The sequence below is a fragment of the Rhamphochromis longiceps genome, linkage group LG10 (genome assembly GCF_057381845.1).
Source record: "Rhamphochromis longiceps isolate RC_006_pf linkage group LG10, R_longiceps_female_GT1.1, whole genome shotgun sequence".
NCBI classification, from domain to species: Eukaryota; Metazoa; Chordata; class Actinopteri; order Cichliformes; family Cichlidae; genus Rhamphochromis; species Rhamphochromis longiceps.
The window spans coordinates 13,720,364-13,736,017 of NC_140566.1; the positions used below are offsets into that span (position 1 = coordinate 13,720,364).

The window sequence follows — 15,654 nt, forward strand, 5'->3', positions numbered from 1 at the left end:
GTTATTTTGTGGATGCAAAGCATTGCTGCCAGCATGCAGCTTCAAAACACAAAGATGACGAGTTGTTGATGGTTTCTTGCTCATATAGAAATGGGAGGAAAGTGCAGTGAAGTGGAGCACGAGGTTAGGTGGACAGCCCTAATAGTAAAGCTCAAAATAACCTATATGCACCAATGCATGATGGGAACGCATGTATGGGACTATAAAATGCAACGAGAGATGACAAGGACATCGGAGATGTGGTGGAGTGAACACAACAAACCAACCTTGGTGAGATATCGCATCCTTGCTGCATGAAGGCACCCAGGGAGAACCACAGGCTATTAAAAATCCCAAAGTCGTTTGGAGGGTCAGGGGGGCTCTGAGGGTCTTTGGCCTCATCGTTTTCGTCCAGATGCCACTCATAAGGGCTGAAACGGCTCACCAGGAAGAGCACCACACTCACACCGATATAAGCAAAAACTATACACATCCAAATCTCATAGGCCAGTGGATCCAAGAAGGAGAACACCCCAGGCTTGGACTTCTGGGGCTTCTTAATCATAATGGAGATGCCCAAGCTCATGAAGGGTTTAGAGAAGTCTATCACTTCTTCTCGAACCAACGTTATAGTTAGTGGTGCCACAGCTATGTCAGCTCTCTGTGAAAATGGAAGGAGGCACAGAGGGATTTAGTCTAACAGAAAAGAAATAATAACCAAACAAAGCGTTAAATTCTGTAAAAGAGTAAATATTGATAAACCTCAAACCAACTCAAACTCCCAGCACATTCACAGAGTAAACAGAATGAACATTGTGAAATGGCACAGCTTAGTATATACTGAATAGCAGACCTGTGATAAAGCCCTTCAGAGGGGATCTGCTATTTAAAAATGAGTCACTCAGCATTTGTTAATGTCTTTGAATCAAGCGGAGGGTTGGAAGACAGAGGTGGATGAGCTTATGTAAGCAGTTCATGAAATGTGAATCAGCCTGTTAAATTCACCTCCAACAGATCCTCTGCTTTGCCTTTCAGGCTCATCAGTTAGTATGAGAAACAAATGCTGACAAATGTCTGCAGTGACTGGAACAGAATAGACTGCTGCTTCAATATTGCTTTTCTGGTCTTACTGACCGCGCTGTGTAACGTAATCCACATTAAAGAAAACTGAACACAAAGGATTCATGTCGCTGATAAATTCAGGAGGGGTCTTAGGCAAAAGCAGCTGCCTATTGTTCATTGTGAATTTACGTCCCAGCAGTTAATTGGCAGCAATATAAAATTAGTGTTGATGCACAAATTTAGATGAGGCCTTGTCACGGCTCGTTCAATTAAAATAGATGGCAATCTCTGTCGGTCCAGCTATTAATACTGCTGTAGACATAACGGCAGAAACTACAGGTGTCAGATTGTGAATCAGGCACTGAATCACCGTCTGCATGCATATCTTTTTACATTTGCAGTCAACCGTGTGAGATGTTTTAGCATCGTTCGTTCAGCAGCTGAGGCCTCATAAAAGATGCAAATTGTCTTGTTCAAGCCAGTTCGGCTGTGAGTGATCCACGAGACACATGACAAACTCAGTTGAGTGGATTCTACAGGAGAAGGAGGGATTTCTAAAACTGAGTCACTCTCCAGATAAATATGTTTATTTTTCTTTGTTTTAAATTTATTCTTATGTACCGTATTTTCCACACTATAAGGCGCACTTAAAATCTTTTAATTTTCTCAAAAATCAACAGTGCCCCTTTTAATCCAGTGCGACTTATGTATGAATTCTGGTTGTGATTACTGACCTCGAATTGATTTTATGCGGTTCATTGCGCACAAAAATCTGTCATAAATATGTTAGTACGACTTCGGTAAGCTACGACGCTGCACCACTTGATGGATTGTCGGAGCATTACGGCTACCGTAGTCAGAAGCCTCACCTCGCGGAGTAATCTGGGTCCAAAACTCAGTTCACTTCAGGTCCTAAAGTCAAACGAACACTGCGGCATCATTGAGAGTTAAAAACTGTCTAAATTATTTCATCTTTAATAAAATGATCAGCGTTACTGCTTTACCAGGTGTAACAATTAAGTTTAACATCCAGGCATCCATGAAAACATTAAATTTAACAGAATTACAAGTTAGCATGAAGTTAGCTCGCTAGTTTCCACCTAAACATGATATAGCATGTTCTGACTGAGAGAGTTCTGAAAGAATTAAAACGTACAGCTCTGCTTTCACTTCCAACATAAATGAAGACAGAAAACTAAACAGTAGTGACTTTTGTAGGGTTACTGAAGTTGGGCTAGCTGGTATATAATGATGTGCTACGTCAGTGGTCCCCAACCTTTTTTGCGCCACGGACCGGTTTATGCCCGACAATATTTTCATGGAACGGCCTTTAAGGTGTCGCAGATAAATACAACAAAATAAAACTAGTACCGGTACCGAAAAAAAGAAAATTTATTCATAACACACGTGAAAAGACCCAGGAAAACCGAGTAAACGATAAAAACAATTACAAAATAACGCTGAAAACCGATAAAAACCCTGAAAACTATACATTTCACACCTGAGCCTCAACTCTTGCGGCCCGGTACCAAACGACTCACAGACCGGTACCGGTCCGAGGCCCAGGGGTTGGGGACCGCTGTGCTACGTGATTGCTAGCGATATAGCTGTTAGCATAGCATAAACACAGTAAAGCTGGAGGATGAACGCTAACTTTTTTCCACTTGATAAAAGTCACATGAGGGTTCCCGATGGTTAGGGACAAATGCAATCGCATGGCAGGATGCTGTAAACGGACCAAACTTCAGTCAGGAGAACAACTGAGAAAATCCATCCACAATACGAGGTTAGTCATTAATATACTGCAACAACATGGGAATAGAGCAGCTGCGAGAGAATTAAACATAATGAATCAATGGTACGGAAGTGGAGGAAGCAAGAAGAATGAGTTGACTAAAGTTTTACTTATCTGTTTTGTTTCGCTTAATGCGCCTTATAATCCGGTGCTCCTTATGTATGAAAACAGACCTGTTCATCGACAGTGCGCCTTATAATCCGAAAAATACGGAAGTGTAAAACTGTTTTCTATGACATATGACTGAAGCTTTAAGGGATTAATTGGCTATAGACAAACTTACTTTGGTCAAGAAAAAACTTGGTTAATCTGATAAAACTGGATGTTTTACTATGTGCTTTGTGTGACGAGCTGAGTCACAAACAATGACAAAAGACGGACAGTTTACAGAAACACAGGCAGGCTGACACTTACCCCATAGACTAGTTCACCCACCATCCCGTTCCACGTCTTGGTCTCTGGATCTCTGGCTCCATACTTCCCGTCGGGCACTATTGACAGCTTATACTTTATCCCCACATGTTTTGCAATTTCAGAAGCTAAATCGACACAGTAGCCTTCATATCTGTCATTCCCCTCCATCTGCATATAGTTTTTCTTGTACATCACATATGGAGCTTCCTGTTAATTAGACATAATTTTGAGTTCATGGTAAAGCAAGATCACATCCACAGTGACCAAACCATATGGGTCACATGAGGCCTTTATTGGTACTGCTGCATGCACACGTGCAGGGCACCAACAGATGAGGGGAACATATGAATAAAGACAAACACAGGTTAAACACATGTACGGGCACGTAAGTGGAGGACTGAAGGGGTGGGGTGGGTGGCAGGGGGGACTAGGCCGACTGCACCGACGGGAGAAGCAAAGCATCTATAACTGAGTGCAAAGTGCAAAGCAGGATGTCGGGCCTCCCTCATGCTAACCTGATCCAGAAAAATCTAAATCTGCAGAAATGGGCAATAGGTGGGGGGTTGCGTGTGCTTTGCATCAGCGAAGGCACAGGGGGCAGGACGAGCTGAATGGAGCACTTTTCCAGTTCATAAAGTAAACGTCAGTGGCAGCAGAGAGATTAAAGACATCAAACACATGGAGATTACCTCATTTTATCGAACAACTTTTTAAAAAAAAAAAAGGTCTGAATCACACCACAAAAGTAGTTTAAAGCTGGTTCAAATTGCTTTTTTTATTTGTTCCGTTACGACAATAAAATAATCTGCTCATCGCCTCGATTATGCTAATATGCTTTGCCTCTGTGCCTTGATTGTTGTATCATTCCTCCAATATGTAACATCCAAAACATGTTTGCCATTAAAGATGAACCAGTGTCACCTTGGGGGGGATATTAAGCAAAGCTGTACTTACTTTGTCGTATGGCATGCACATGTTTTCAGAGGTTATTCAGCTTAATAGAACAGAATAAATGCAATTTCTTCACGGGAGACTGTTGGCTTTTGCTGATGTTCTTGGAGCATTCAACAGCATGGCTCCTGTTGAACTTTAGACTTCCACATCCCTTTCGCTCCGCAGTCTTCGGTGTTATGGTGAGACAAAAAATGAAAGAACTGCACCCCAACAAAGCGAGGTAGTCCTTTCATTAAACGTTTTCTTTAATGTCATGGGAAGTAATAAAAACATGAAGTTAATGAGATGACTGCGATGCCTCTAAAAACAATAATTGGTTTCTGTTCAAATCAAAATCATGTCTGGCAGAGAGAAAAAATAATGCAATGGCACTACGCTTCTTCATTTCTTCCCTCGCTCTAAACAACACTTTACTTCCAGTCTAGGTAAGATGAGTATGAGTTTCCAGACACTGAAATGGGAATGCGTGACTATTTCATTCTGAATTTGCCTAAGATGCAACCATAATAGGCAAAGTCAGAAAGACAGAGAGGCCATGGTTTTAAATGTAAGATAAGGCGCACCTTATCTTACATTTAAAAATGGCTGATGATCACTAAACTGCAGCTACTGCCTGCAACTGATCTAACTGACCTCACCCCTGCTTACTCCTGGAGCGCTCTCATCCTCATTCAAATTTTTTAACTAAGTAAATTTTAGACAAGGGATAAACAGCCAAAGGTTGCAGCCATTGGCTGTTTACATCCTCCTTGTATGCAGATCATTTCATGTCTCTGGTCCAGCGTCACTGACAATTTACTTAATGAGAGGGAAACATTTTTACTTACGTATGCACTGAATGAGAACACGATGTGTATAGTTATCATTACCAAAGCCGTTATTGTGATGTCACTACTACAACAGCCCACTGTAATATAAAAAAACCAAAATGCTTTGGCACCCACACGGATACAGTTGAAACACTCTGTGTGAATCGACTGTTTCAACATGTAGTGAGTGGATGGAAAGCAACTGAAAATAAAATAATTCTACCCTCCCAGGACAGATTGCAACAAAGGACACCTTGACCTTGAGTGGCAGAAATCTTAAGGTGAAACATTTAAAACCACTTGAGTGTGTACCATAATAGTAGTGACCACAATTGTTCGGTTTTCCACAGAAGAGGACTCGTTGGTGACCTGCTGATCCATTATATATACAAATTTTTCGTACTCATTCCAGTAGCCGATCTGAAAACAACACAGAGGTCCGCAGTTATTTACGAGAAGCAGAAAGACATTTTCACAGTAGACCCTCCGAGTTCACGTGAGCTGGTCAGCTCTATCTGTACGGCTGGAGACGGTGTCGGTTGCTCCTGATATATGATTTAATAAAAAGCTCATAGTGGTTCTCCTCACTTCACCTGGGCTACACTTCAGCAGAGTAGGAGTAATCTATTCCTGGCTCAGCAAATGTTCTCTTATATAACAAGAAAGCAGCACCCATAGAGCACTGGAGGACTGATAAAATTAATACCAGCAAGAAAAACCTAATAATCTAAAAATGCCTTATCTAGCCAATGCAGTCGATTTTTTTTCTCTTTCTATTAATACTACATAAAAGACACACATTATGATCTAACACAAACAAAGCCTGGCTTGTTGCTGCTCAACCTGAGATGATTCCAGTAGCTGTATTATGTTTATTTCTGCTAGACTCTGATTTATTCAGCCAAGAAGAACTCTCCCATTTCTGGAAGCTATAATGCGCAGTACTCACTCTCTTGTCACTGTAGATTGTCTCACACTGTGATTGGATGGGGGGGTCTGTGATGTATGTTGTCTTGTGAACTGAGCTGTGTGGACATTATGGGGCCACTCCTTTTCGGTGCCAGCTTTGTGGGGGTTTCAGTGTCACAGAGCTACCGCAGCTCTTACGGGTGTCACGTGTAAGGGTGTGTGTGTGTTCAGACATTATTGTTTTTGGTTCAGTAGTGTATTACTTACTAATGTGGAGTTGTATCACAGTGTAACGAAATTGTTACGATTCAGAAAGGTAGTCAGAAATCAAAAAAATCTTGCCGTTAATAGTAAAAAAAAAAAAAAAAAACGCGTAAAACACAATCTTTTCACCTTCAGGCTCAGGGTAGATGTGTGGGCGTGATTTACTCCAGTGCCTGTACCTTACAAACTAATGGGGACATAGACAGTGTCCTGCCAGAAGTAGAGAAGAACAGGTCCCAATCTTTTAGCATCTAAACTAACAAACATTGACAAGCGCTACAGCTGACAACTTAACTAGCTAACTGGCTTTTCCAAGTGAGTGCACTCCCTCACAGCAGTTCCTTTAGCAAGGCACAAGAGAAGACATGTGTCCATGCATGTAGGGTAAATGGACACGTTGTAGCTAAATGCTAATGTGTGCTGCAGCTCTTACCTCTTAGCTGTTTCTGTCCATGTCAAAAACTTTGGATCTTCTTCCTTATGCACAATTTTTTGTTTCAAAACAGTACAAAGTACAAATCTTTTTACACTGAGCCTGTAGGTGTTATGCTACTAATGTGTATTTCACTGTCATAGTTCTAATCACATACAAGTAAATGTTGCTGCTTAACCCACTAACATCATGTTAGGGGTTTCCTGTAAAAACACTCCATATGACTTATTTGAAAGGGTGGTGTGGTGGTTAGCGTTTTAGCAGTTAGCAATCTGTGTGGAGTTTGCATGTTTTCCCTGTGTCTGCACTGGTTCTGTCCAGGTACTCTGGCTCCCTCCCACAGTCCAAAGACATCCGTGGGGTTGATTGGTGACTCTAAATTAATTGTAGGTGTGAATGTGAGCATGAATGCTTGTCTCTCACCCTAGGACAGCAGGGACCGGCTCCAGCCTGAATTGGATAACCAGAAGTAAATCGATGGATAGATGATTATTTGAGAGAATTTCTTAAATTAAAATAACAAGACCTGAACACTAGTTTAAAAACTTGCATTTAAATATCCATGAATATATGTCTAAACAGTATGTTTGTGAGTATACTCAATTATTATTAAATTCTCTGTAAGTGTGAGGTGATCACAATTATTCATCCATTCTCCAAAACTTCAAGCTTCCATCTGCATGGCTTGGCTGCTTCTTGGTGGATATATTCCAGATCAAACTCTCAGAGGGAGCGGGAGCTTACATGATTTGAGTTGGATCAGAAAGCCCGGGCTACTGGCAGCTTCTGTCCAAATCAGTATCAGCCCTAACTTATGTAGTGCCAATATGCCCAGAGAAGAAAATCCCTCAAAAAAGGTATGCTTCAAATTTACTTATGCTTGTGTAGTTGTATGCAAAGCACATAGCATGGGTCTGTATCATAAACTCAACCTGCAAAAAGTATTTAATTATAAATTTTTAAATTATGACATCCAAACCTTAGTGCCCACTTACCTTCCTGGGGCCGCTTGGTTTCATCTCGTACACGTCGATTGTGTAATTAGATCGTCGACCAAATGTGTCAAACTGGATGTTTCCTGTCATACCTTGTACTTGGACCTGCCAGGCACCAAGAAAAGCATCATACCACCTGTTCCTAACATACAGCATGTATAAACCACATGGTAACGTGTGTCATACGGCTGTGATATAAGGCTCTGCTTCACCTTTTGGTCTCATTTTTAATCAGTTAAATCACTTTAAATAAGGATCCAGTCTATTAGGTCAGACTAACTTGGAGCACCAGAAGCAGGTTTCTTATAATTGTTTGCTCACGTTGCAGTATGTAAGGAATGGGTGTATTCACAGAATAACATGGTTCTATTAAATATAGTGTAAAAGGCAAAAATCTTTAGCCAGCCCTCATTTCTTGGGTATTTTATCTTTTTTTTAAACCAACCTGAAACTTGACGTATGTTGTCATGGTGTGCAGTGTGTACTTAAACAAATTTGAGAAAAGTGGAGGCGAAAAGAACAAGTGGCAGACATCTATGGCTCATTAACTAAATCTAAAAAATCATATTCTAAGACATAAGCAAAAAAGATGTAACATAAGACCTGTGTGTTCATCTACTGTTCACTAAAAGCCTCAGTGGAAAGCTTGTTAGAACTGTATAAACTTATACAAAATATAAATAAATGAGGGGTGGCTCAATACATTTTCACAGTTCTATAATATTTTAATGGCTAAGTGCTGCAGCATTTGTTTATTAAATTGTGAAAAAAAATTATAATGTATTTCTAGCAAGTAATGGCATAAAAAACTATATTTGTAGCCTGTAGTTTATAGAGGCAAAACATTTAGGGATCTTTCACAGAAAAAGAAAACATGGGAGGAAAAAAAATACCTAAAGAATAAAAACTTTGGAAACATTACTAAGTAGAAAGTGAGAATAAGCAAACATATAACTATAAAGTAAATAAAATAAGCAGTGAGACAGTGCAGGCTCTCAGTCCTACCATTTTGAGGGCTCTCTCTATGTCGATGCCTTGGCTCCAGGGCACTGCAGGGTTGGCGAGGCAGTCGCCCGCACTCCCCCTACGTGACACGTCCACTCGTTGCCGCCGAAGATACCGGAAGGCCTCCGCGATCACGAGGATGGCATCGTGGGTGAGTGCTGATGTGTACTGAGTCAAAGGCCAGAAGAAATCCCAATGATGCACCAGTGACATCACACAGACCCAACATAACACTGAGCTGCCGTCAGAGCAAGGTTACCACAGAGCGCTGCTCGTGTAAAACAAGCGAGACGAACTGAACTGAATCCCTGAAATGATTCGCACTGACATATTTTCTCTGATTGAAGCCAAGTTACTACCCTGAAACTCAGAAGATGAATAGCGACGGCAGCCTTTGAAGATGTTAAATAAAAATGCAACTGCGGCATCGGCAGCTTCGCCTCACTGACCTTCAGCGGAGTGTTTTTGGCTTCTGGGAATTCTCTTTCATCCAGGCGCTCCCAGCGCTGGAGGAACTGCTGGACGATGGGGCTGTCTGGGCTGATGATCTGGAAGCCTGTGATGTTGGCTCCACCAGAAAAGACCCTGTCCAGACTCATGTTGGAAAAACCCTGAGAGCAAAGAGCACAACTTGGTGGTAGTGGAGAAAAGGATCATTAGGAGAACAGGGAAAAAAAGATGAGAGATTTAAATCTGCTTTAGCTTATCCACGCTGAGTAACTTCATCGATTTAATTGCACCATTCAGTTTTAAGTCTAACACAACTATATATTGAGAGAACCAAGTTTGACTGTGCTCCTGAGATGTATCCACTGAGAACATTGCACTTCTTTGCACAACGTTGCATCACACACAAGCACTTCTGCTACGAGTTGTGTTGTGCTGTTTCAAGTTGCGAGCTCTCACCAGGTTGGCGAGGATATAGTGGTATCCTCTGCTGTTTTTTCCCGAGGTCACCACCTACAAATTTGCAGAAGAAGACACGGAGTGAGTCAGATTCCCTTCCAACAACACTGAGAACATTAAGAAACACGAAGACTCAGATATGACAAAGACCTCCAATTGCAGAGGAGCTGACAGAAAGAGAAAGAGAGAAGAAAGTGACATTCGGGAGTGCAAGAGGGAGCATGCGAGCGCGTACATTTGTGTGCGTTTGCATGAAACGCACACAGTGGGGAGAAACTGTGATGACAGCACTTGTTCCTTTCCATTAACTTCAACATGTAAAATAAGGTCAAGGCTTCGGCAAACCTCCGTCTCTCTTTTCTTGCAGCTGCCTCTGCTCTGCAGTCTGCCGCTTCCTGCTCCGCCTGTCTCAGTTGTGCACTAGACTTAATTAAACCCAAAATGTTGTACAGCACCTGTCGGAGCCAGCCGACACAGAGAGAGCTGCATCCGCCGATCTCTTTAAACTTCTTCGCAGGCTCAATCTCGCTCCCTCTCGCAGGCGCTCACTCCCTCCATATATTCTGATTCGCCATCGAGTGTGAGGCTTCAAAAAGATACTGCGGGGGTGGAGAGTTGCTTTTTTTCCCTGTCTTTTCACTTTCTACACTCCTCCACAGTTTCGATAAGTATACTCAGCCACTGAAATCATCTAAATGTTAAATGTCCAGAGTGATAGTGATATCACACTGAAGAGATTTCACAAAGGACTCGGATAAAGATGAGGAATATTACAACTTCACCGAAAAAAGGAGAGCATCTCATTGGTGGATTTCTACTCATAGTACTACTCATAGACAAATTATGTAGCGTTTTACTCAGAGGCTCCTATTTTGTTTGTTTTTTTATTTTTTTATCTTTATTTAACCAAAAGTGAGATTCTTTTGAAAGCAACAGGACTAGGACTAGATAGCATTATTAAGCATGCTTTTATTTTATGGCAGGGAACACCAAAACTCCCAGAGAGAAGCAGCACAAGTATGGACCACATAGCTGTGTTTTCATCAACACCTGTGTACTATAAAAACCTGTTTAATGTCTCATAATATTCCCCATGATGCTGCAAGACTGGCCCTCTAACAAGCTTATGGCATTTCAACATTAAATCAAAATTTTGTTTTCCAGAAAAGCAAAACAATTTCAACTCCTGATCCAGTTCCCTCAAAAGGAAAAACATTCCTTGAAGCTTTGCAGCTCGCTGTCTTTCAAATGGTCTCGAATAGCTTTTCATTTCCCCGGACGTGAGAGAGAGCCAGAGTGACCCGAGTGTGGCGAGCACTTAATGAAGCTGCAGCGCCTGGAGTGACTGGCTACGACTCTCGTTTGTCACACACAAGGCAGGCGGCGCAGGACCTCACACTTCTGTGCAAGCTTTTAGTCTGGACAGCGGGCCAAAACGGCGAGAAACAGATGCGTTTAGAAATGTACCTGGCTTAGTGTGAACATGGCTGTGCCCAAAGCACTGCATAGCTGCTAGAACAGAATCAGGTGTAAACGTTCACTGCTTACTGCAGCGCGGCGTGTAGGCAATAACTGGAGGTGTGAATGATATACTGAATTCAAAGCACTCTGAAGTCGGTTCATAGTGCATGCTTCATACTGTACTAAGTAGCACCTTCACTGCTGACTGCTACAGTCTTTTACAGCCATGATTCAAATATTAAGGCTGTGTTGGAAAGCAAATGCTTTTTTTATATGTTGCATCGTAGTTAATAAAAGCTTTTTTTGATATACTTTCATGCACATTTGGTTTATAGATTCATCACCTAGCTTTCATACCTGATGAAGTTTTGATTTGCAAGAGGAGAAAAAGAAAATGTGTTTACCACCTGCCTCAGCAGTCATTGCTGTAGGATGGCAGCGAACCAAGGGAAGGACAGCTATACTAAAGTTCTGACTGAACAGTTTCTGAAAACAGAGTGACTCTAGAAGATAACTCAAATATTATGGTTCATGATCAGAGTGATTATGCCCTTTACTATTATTACTCTTTGATGTAGTTGCATTAATATTCATTATAGAAATTATCATGAGGACAAACATAACAATTCTCTGCAGGTTTTTACATGTGCTGTCAAGCCCTCCAATATAGTTTACAAGGATATTTTCATTACTGTCTATTTTCATTTTCATGTATCATGCGCACTACAGACGTTCTTGTAATTTGATTCGATTTGCCACGGGATCTGCTCCCCCCTCTGTCGGCAGAGATGTTCTGGAAAAGAAAAGGAAAGAAAGAAAGGGGAAAAAAGCAGCTGGGCATAACAAATAATTTTAGGATCACGATGCTCCAGTTTCACGATCCCCTGGGATAATCGCTTTTTGTGTATATGTGAAACCACCGGGAGCCTGGATGAGGTCAGGCACTACCATCGCTGAGAACAGCAACACTTTTAGTGTCACAGGACTTATACTTTCCTCTGTGTCACAATTCATTTCTTACACAACAGCCTCCTCAAACAGCAAAGGGAAAACAAGACCTGAAGCCTAAAAGCAAGAAGAAAACCTGCAGCACTGATTGTTCTGACTGTCTTCTGAATTTTTAATGCTCTTTGAATGGGAAGGACAGTCTATGTGTCATGCCCTCCCAACTGTTTTCTACAGTAAATGTTCCTGTCTGGGAGAGAACAGCCTCGTGCATCTGCCACAATGCTATCCATGAAAGCTGATTCATAATATATCAGATTAATTTTGCAAATGGGAAACCCGTGCGCACAAAATATGTCATGTTCTGACTGTGGAAACAAAAACTGCCACTTATATGTTGTTAACATAAAGGCGCTGGTGTGGCAAGGAAATGTTTTTAAGAGTGGGTCCCCATTTACTTGGACAAGTGAGCAAAATAAGACGATACAGAGGGTCTGAAAAGTGACGCCAATGCTACAGAGCTGCTTTTGCAGTTACAAAGAAGTTCAGTTGTACACAAATGGAAAAAAAATGCCCTCCAGGACCCTTAATCCATGACCTCAGTAACACTTACTTAGAGAGTTTATGGACTCAATCACTACTTCAGATCTTAATAAATACAATATGTATTACATAAAATAAACTTAATTCTGGTTTTTATACCAGCGCTGGTATTGGTATTGTTACACAGGTACATTTACACTCCAGCTCTCCAAAAACCCAGCTGATGATGATTCATCTCATAAGTCATGGCACACTTCTCTGTGCTATATAAGCTGCCTTCATAGGTTAAAAGCATCAGCATCGTTTTTGGTATCTGCAGCACTGCCCTTGTTTTTACTTAGTAACGTATTGTCAAAATTTGCAGTATTGCACAGCACTACTGGCTGCTGACGGTAGATTCAGATCTATCAGACAGATGGAAGACAGAATTATATTGAACTACTAGTTAACTGGCATCAATTTTGTAAGGCTCTTCTTTAAGTTGAGCTCTCATTCCACAACTGATGTCCAATCTTAGCAGTTAGACGCTGGCATATCAGCAGGATATCTCTAAGTGCAAATATGAACCGATTTTTAAAGTGCGTTGTTAAAAATAAAACACAATGCATCATCTTCCAACCCACGCCGGTGCATTACAATCAAATGAATCATAGCAAACAGACAGATAAACTCAGCACGCAGTCTCATGTTGCATCCACACATTAGTATTCACCTCCTGGTTGAGGGTATAATCAGAAATGTGGGTTCGTCTCACTGCACTGTGGAGGAGACAAACTGTGACTCCAGAATACAGATAGAGACTGAGTGGTTGTTTCAGGTCTCAATTATATTTGTTTGTCTGCCCTCAGGGCTCCTCGGGTTCGCATGTGTGGATGAGCAGGTCTGTGCTTTGCTTTCTGCGGCTTGCCTGAGCTGGGCCGAGCTGCAGGGCCATCAGCCTAAAAATTCCTTGGAGAATTCCCTTTAATTAAGCAGGCTGGAGCCATCCAGTCCTGCACTGAGCTGGATGACTGCCCAACAGCCTTCAAGCCTCTTTTCCCACTGATGGAGACTTCTTCTTCTTTCTTTTTTTTACAGTGATTTGTCATCTACCTTCTTCAGAACCACAAGTTCTGTCCTCTTACACTAGACGACTAATTACTGCTATGCTACTCAAAAGAGGGCAAAATGTGAGGAGGGATTTAACTGTCACAGAAGCGTGCATGGACTTACCTGTTTACAGTCTGTTTAAGCTGCTGATTCTTTCATTTGTAGTAGCCAACAGCTACACATTTCTAAACTTCACACAGCCGTCTTATTGAGTGCCAGTTTGAACAAAACAAAAGATGTCTATGAAGTTCTAATGCTCTCACTATCCTCTCTGCAGCTGAGCACCTGCCAACTCTACCATTTCCATGTGTCTGATGTTGTTTTTCGTTTGCTTAGCTTTTAACTTACACTTCTCTGGGGTCTCTTTTTGGAGGCACGGGCTACAAAGAGGCCTTCTACAAAAACTTGCTCTGTTACACTCTCTGTTTTCCTTTTTCAGAAGCCATGTTTCCTTTTTGCAGTCAAACTTTGGAAAAAGAAAATGAAGGCACAGATAGCTCGCTTGTTGTGGTTATTTGAAGGGCATTACAGTTCAAGTTGGGACATCACACACTTTTCATGCTGCTCTTTCATATTTGTATTTGTCGTTCAACCTATCAAGTTGAAGGTTCATAAAGTAGACCTCAATGATAAAGTAAGAAAGGCCAGTAAAAGAAAGAGGAGAAAGGATAATACACTAAAGGTGCTTTGTCCTTGTGTGTAATATAGACACACACACACACACACACACACACACACACACACACACACACACACACACCTATGTCTTAGCTTGTCTCTGTGTTAGACAAGCTCTCCTGTAATGTCTTTAAATAGCTCGTCTTTGGATTTTGGCTACATTTTGTTCTCTTCTCTGTTTAGATGACCTCACTCTGCTTCAATAATGTTAAAGTCCAGGATCTCCATTGTGTGTTTTCTATCCAGGTATGCTTTCACTGCGCAGACAGTGTGTTTATGATCACTGTCATTCTGAAAAATCAAGCTGTTGCCAAGATGTCCAACCCCACTGGCTGAAATGAGCCTGCACTGTGTATCACAAATGGTTGCAGATACTCACTGTTGTACCTCTCTTCCGACCTCCTGAGGACTAACTGACAACAATCTGAACCAGAAATATAGAACTTCATCTCTCCATCAGACCTGTTGCTTCTGATTTTAAGTTCTTGTGTAATTTGGCACAACTCGGCTTTTCTCCTTGTTTCCCTTCCTTGAAAGCCTGTCTTCCACTGAGACCATTTCTGCAGAGGCTTTTGTGAAAAGTAGATCGATCAACTGAAAGCTGCATATCATTCTGAAAGATGTTTTTCGTTTTGGGAATTGCCTCTCTGATGCAAAAATGCAATTTTATGTCTGTTAGACTGTTTTATCTTTGGCTCTTTTGCAGTGTCACCTAAAGAAACAGGGACAAATTATATGTTTTTGCAACAGGCTGTTAGTTACAAAGTGCCTAAAGAAACTACAATTTAAAATGGGTTCTTTGGTGTCTGCTATCTGTAGACACAACACCAGTTCATCCCTTGAATTAGGTGCTATTTATACTTGAATGAATTCAGCGGTCAGTGGTAAGGGACAAAGAAAATCCTCTGAAAGTGGTCATGTACAAGACTGGACTGAAAATGGCTAAAAAAAAGCAGCCAATACCCAAAGAAAAACTTTTCAAGATCTTCAGCAAGCCTGGAGAACTATTTCTTAAGAGCACTTTAAAAAAATTATAAGAAAGTCTGGCTCCTTGTAAACAAAATATAGAGAAGCAATGTTTGGTTTGAGACTTTTGCACAGCCCTATTTATATACATATAGATATAAAAAGATATAAAATCTCTGAGACAAGCTGTCTTACCAAGCACTGATGCACAGGCTGTGAGCCGCAACCAGCAACCTGCTGACTGTTGCCTCACACTTACAGACTGAGTGGGGGACGAGTGTTTGCTGTTTCTCGGTTGGGATGTCAGGAACTCGTGTCTGCTGCATCAGCGTTTTCTGTCAAATAACTTTTAAATACTTATTGGCGCAGGACAGCTTTCTTTTAAATTTCAGTGTATTTTTGTCAGCGACTGAAATACAATTTATTATATTCCTAAAACTGCTCTTT

The 15,654-nt window shown here is 41.3% G+C and overlaps 1 protein-coding gene across 3 annotated transcripts in view; it reads right to left on the reverse strand.

The window, feature by feature from the left end:
- LOC146660432 (glutamate receptor 3-like) overlaps positions 1-15,654 on the reverse strand; it is a 78,990-nt gene that overhangs the window by 20,853 nt on the left and 42,483 nt on the right. For all 3 annotated transcript variants that reach the window (XM_085420293.1, XM_085420291.1, XM_085420292.1), the window contains 8 exons: positions 9,526-9,579; positions 9,069-9,230; positions 8,620-8,787; positions 7,615-7,719; positions 7,043-7,069; positions 5,326-5,433; positions 3,251-3,457; positions 267-640 (listed from right to left, as the gene is read on the reverse strand). In XM_085420293.1, coding sequence (XP_085276419.1) covers positions 267-640; positions 3,251-3,457; positions 5,326-5,433; positions 7,043-7,069; positions 7,615-7,719; positions 8,620-8,787; positions 9,069-9,230; positions 9,526-9,579 — 1,205 coding nt within the window. The remainder of the gene's footprint in view (positions 1-266; positions 641-3,250; positions 3,458-5,325; positions 5,434-7,042; positions 7,070-7,614; positions 7,720-8,619; positions 8,788-9,068; positions 9,231-9,525; positions 9,580-15,654) is intronic.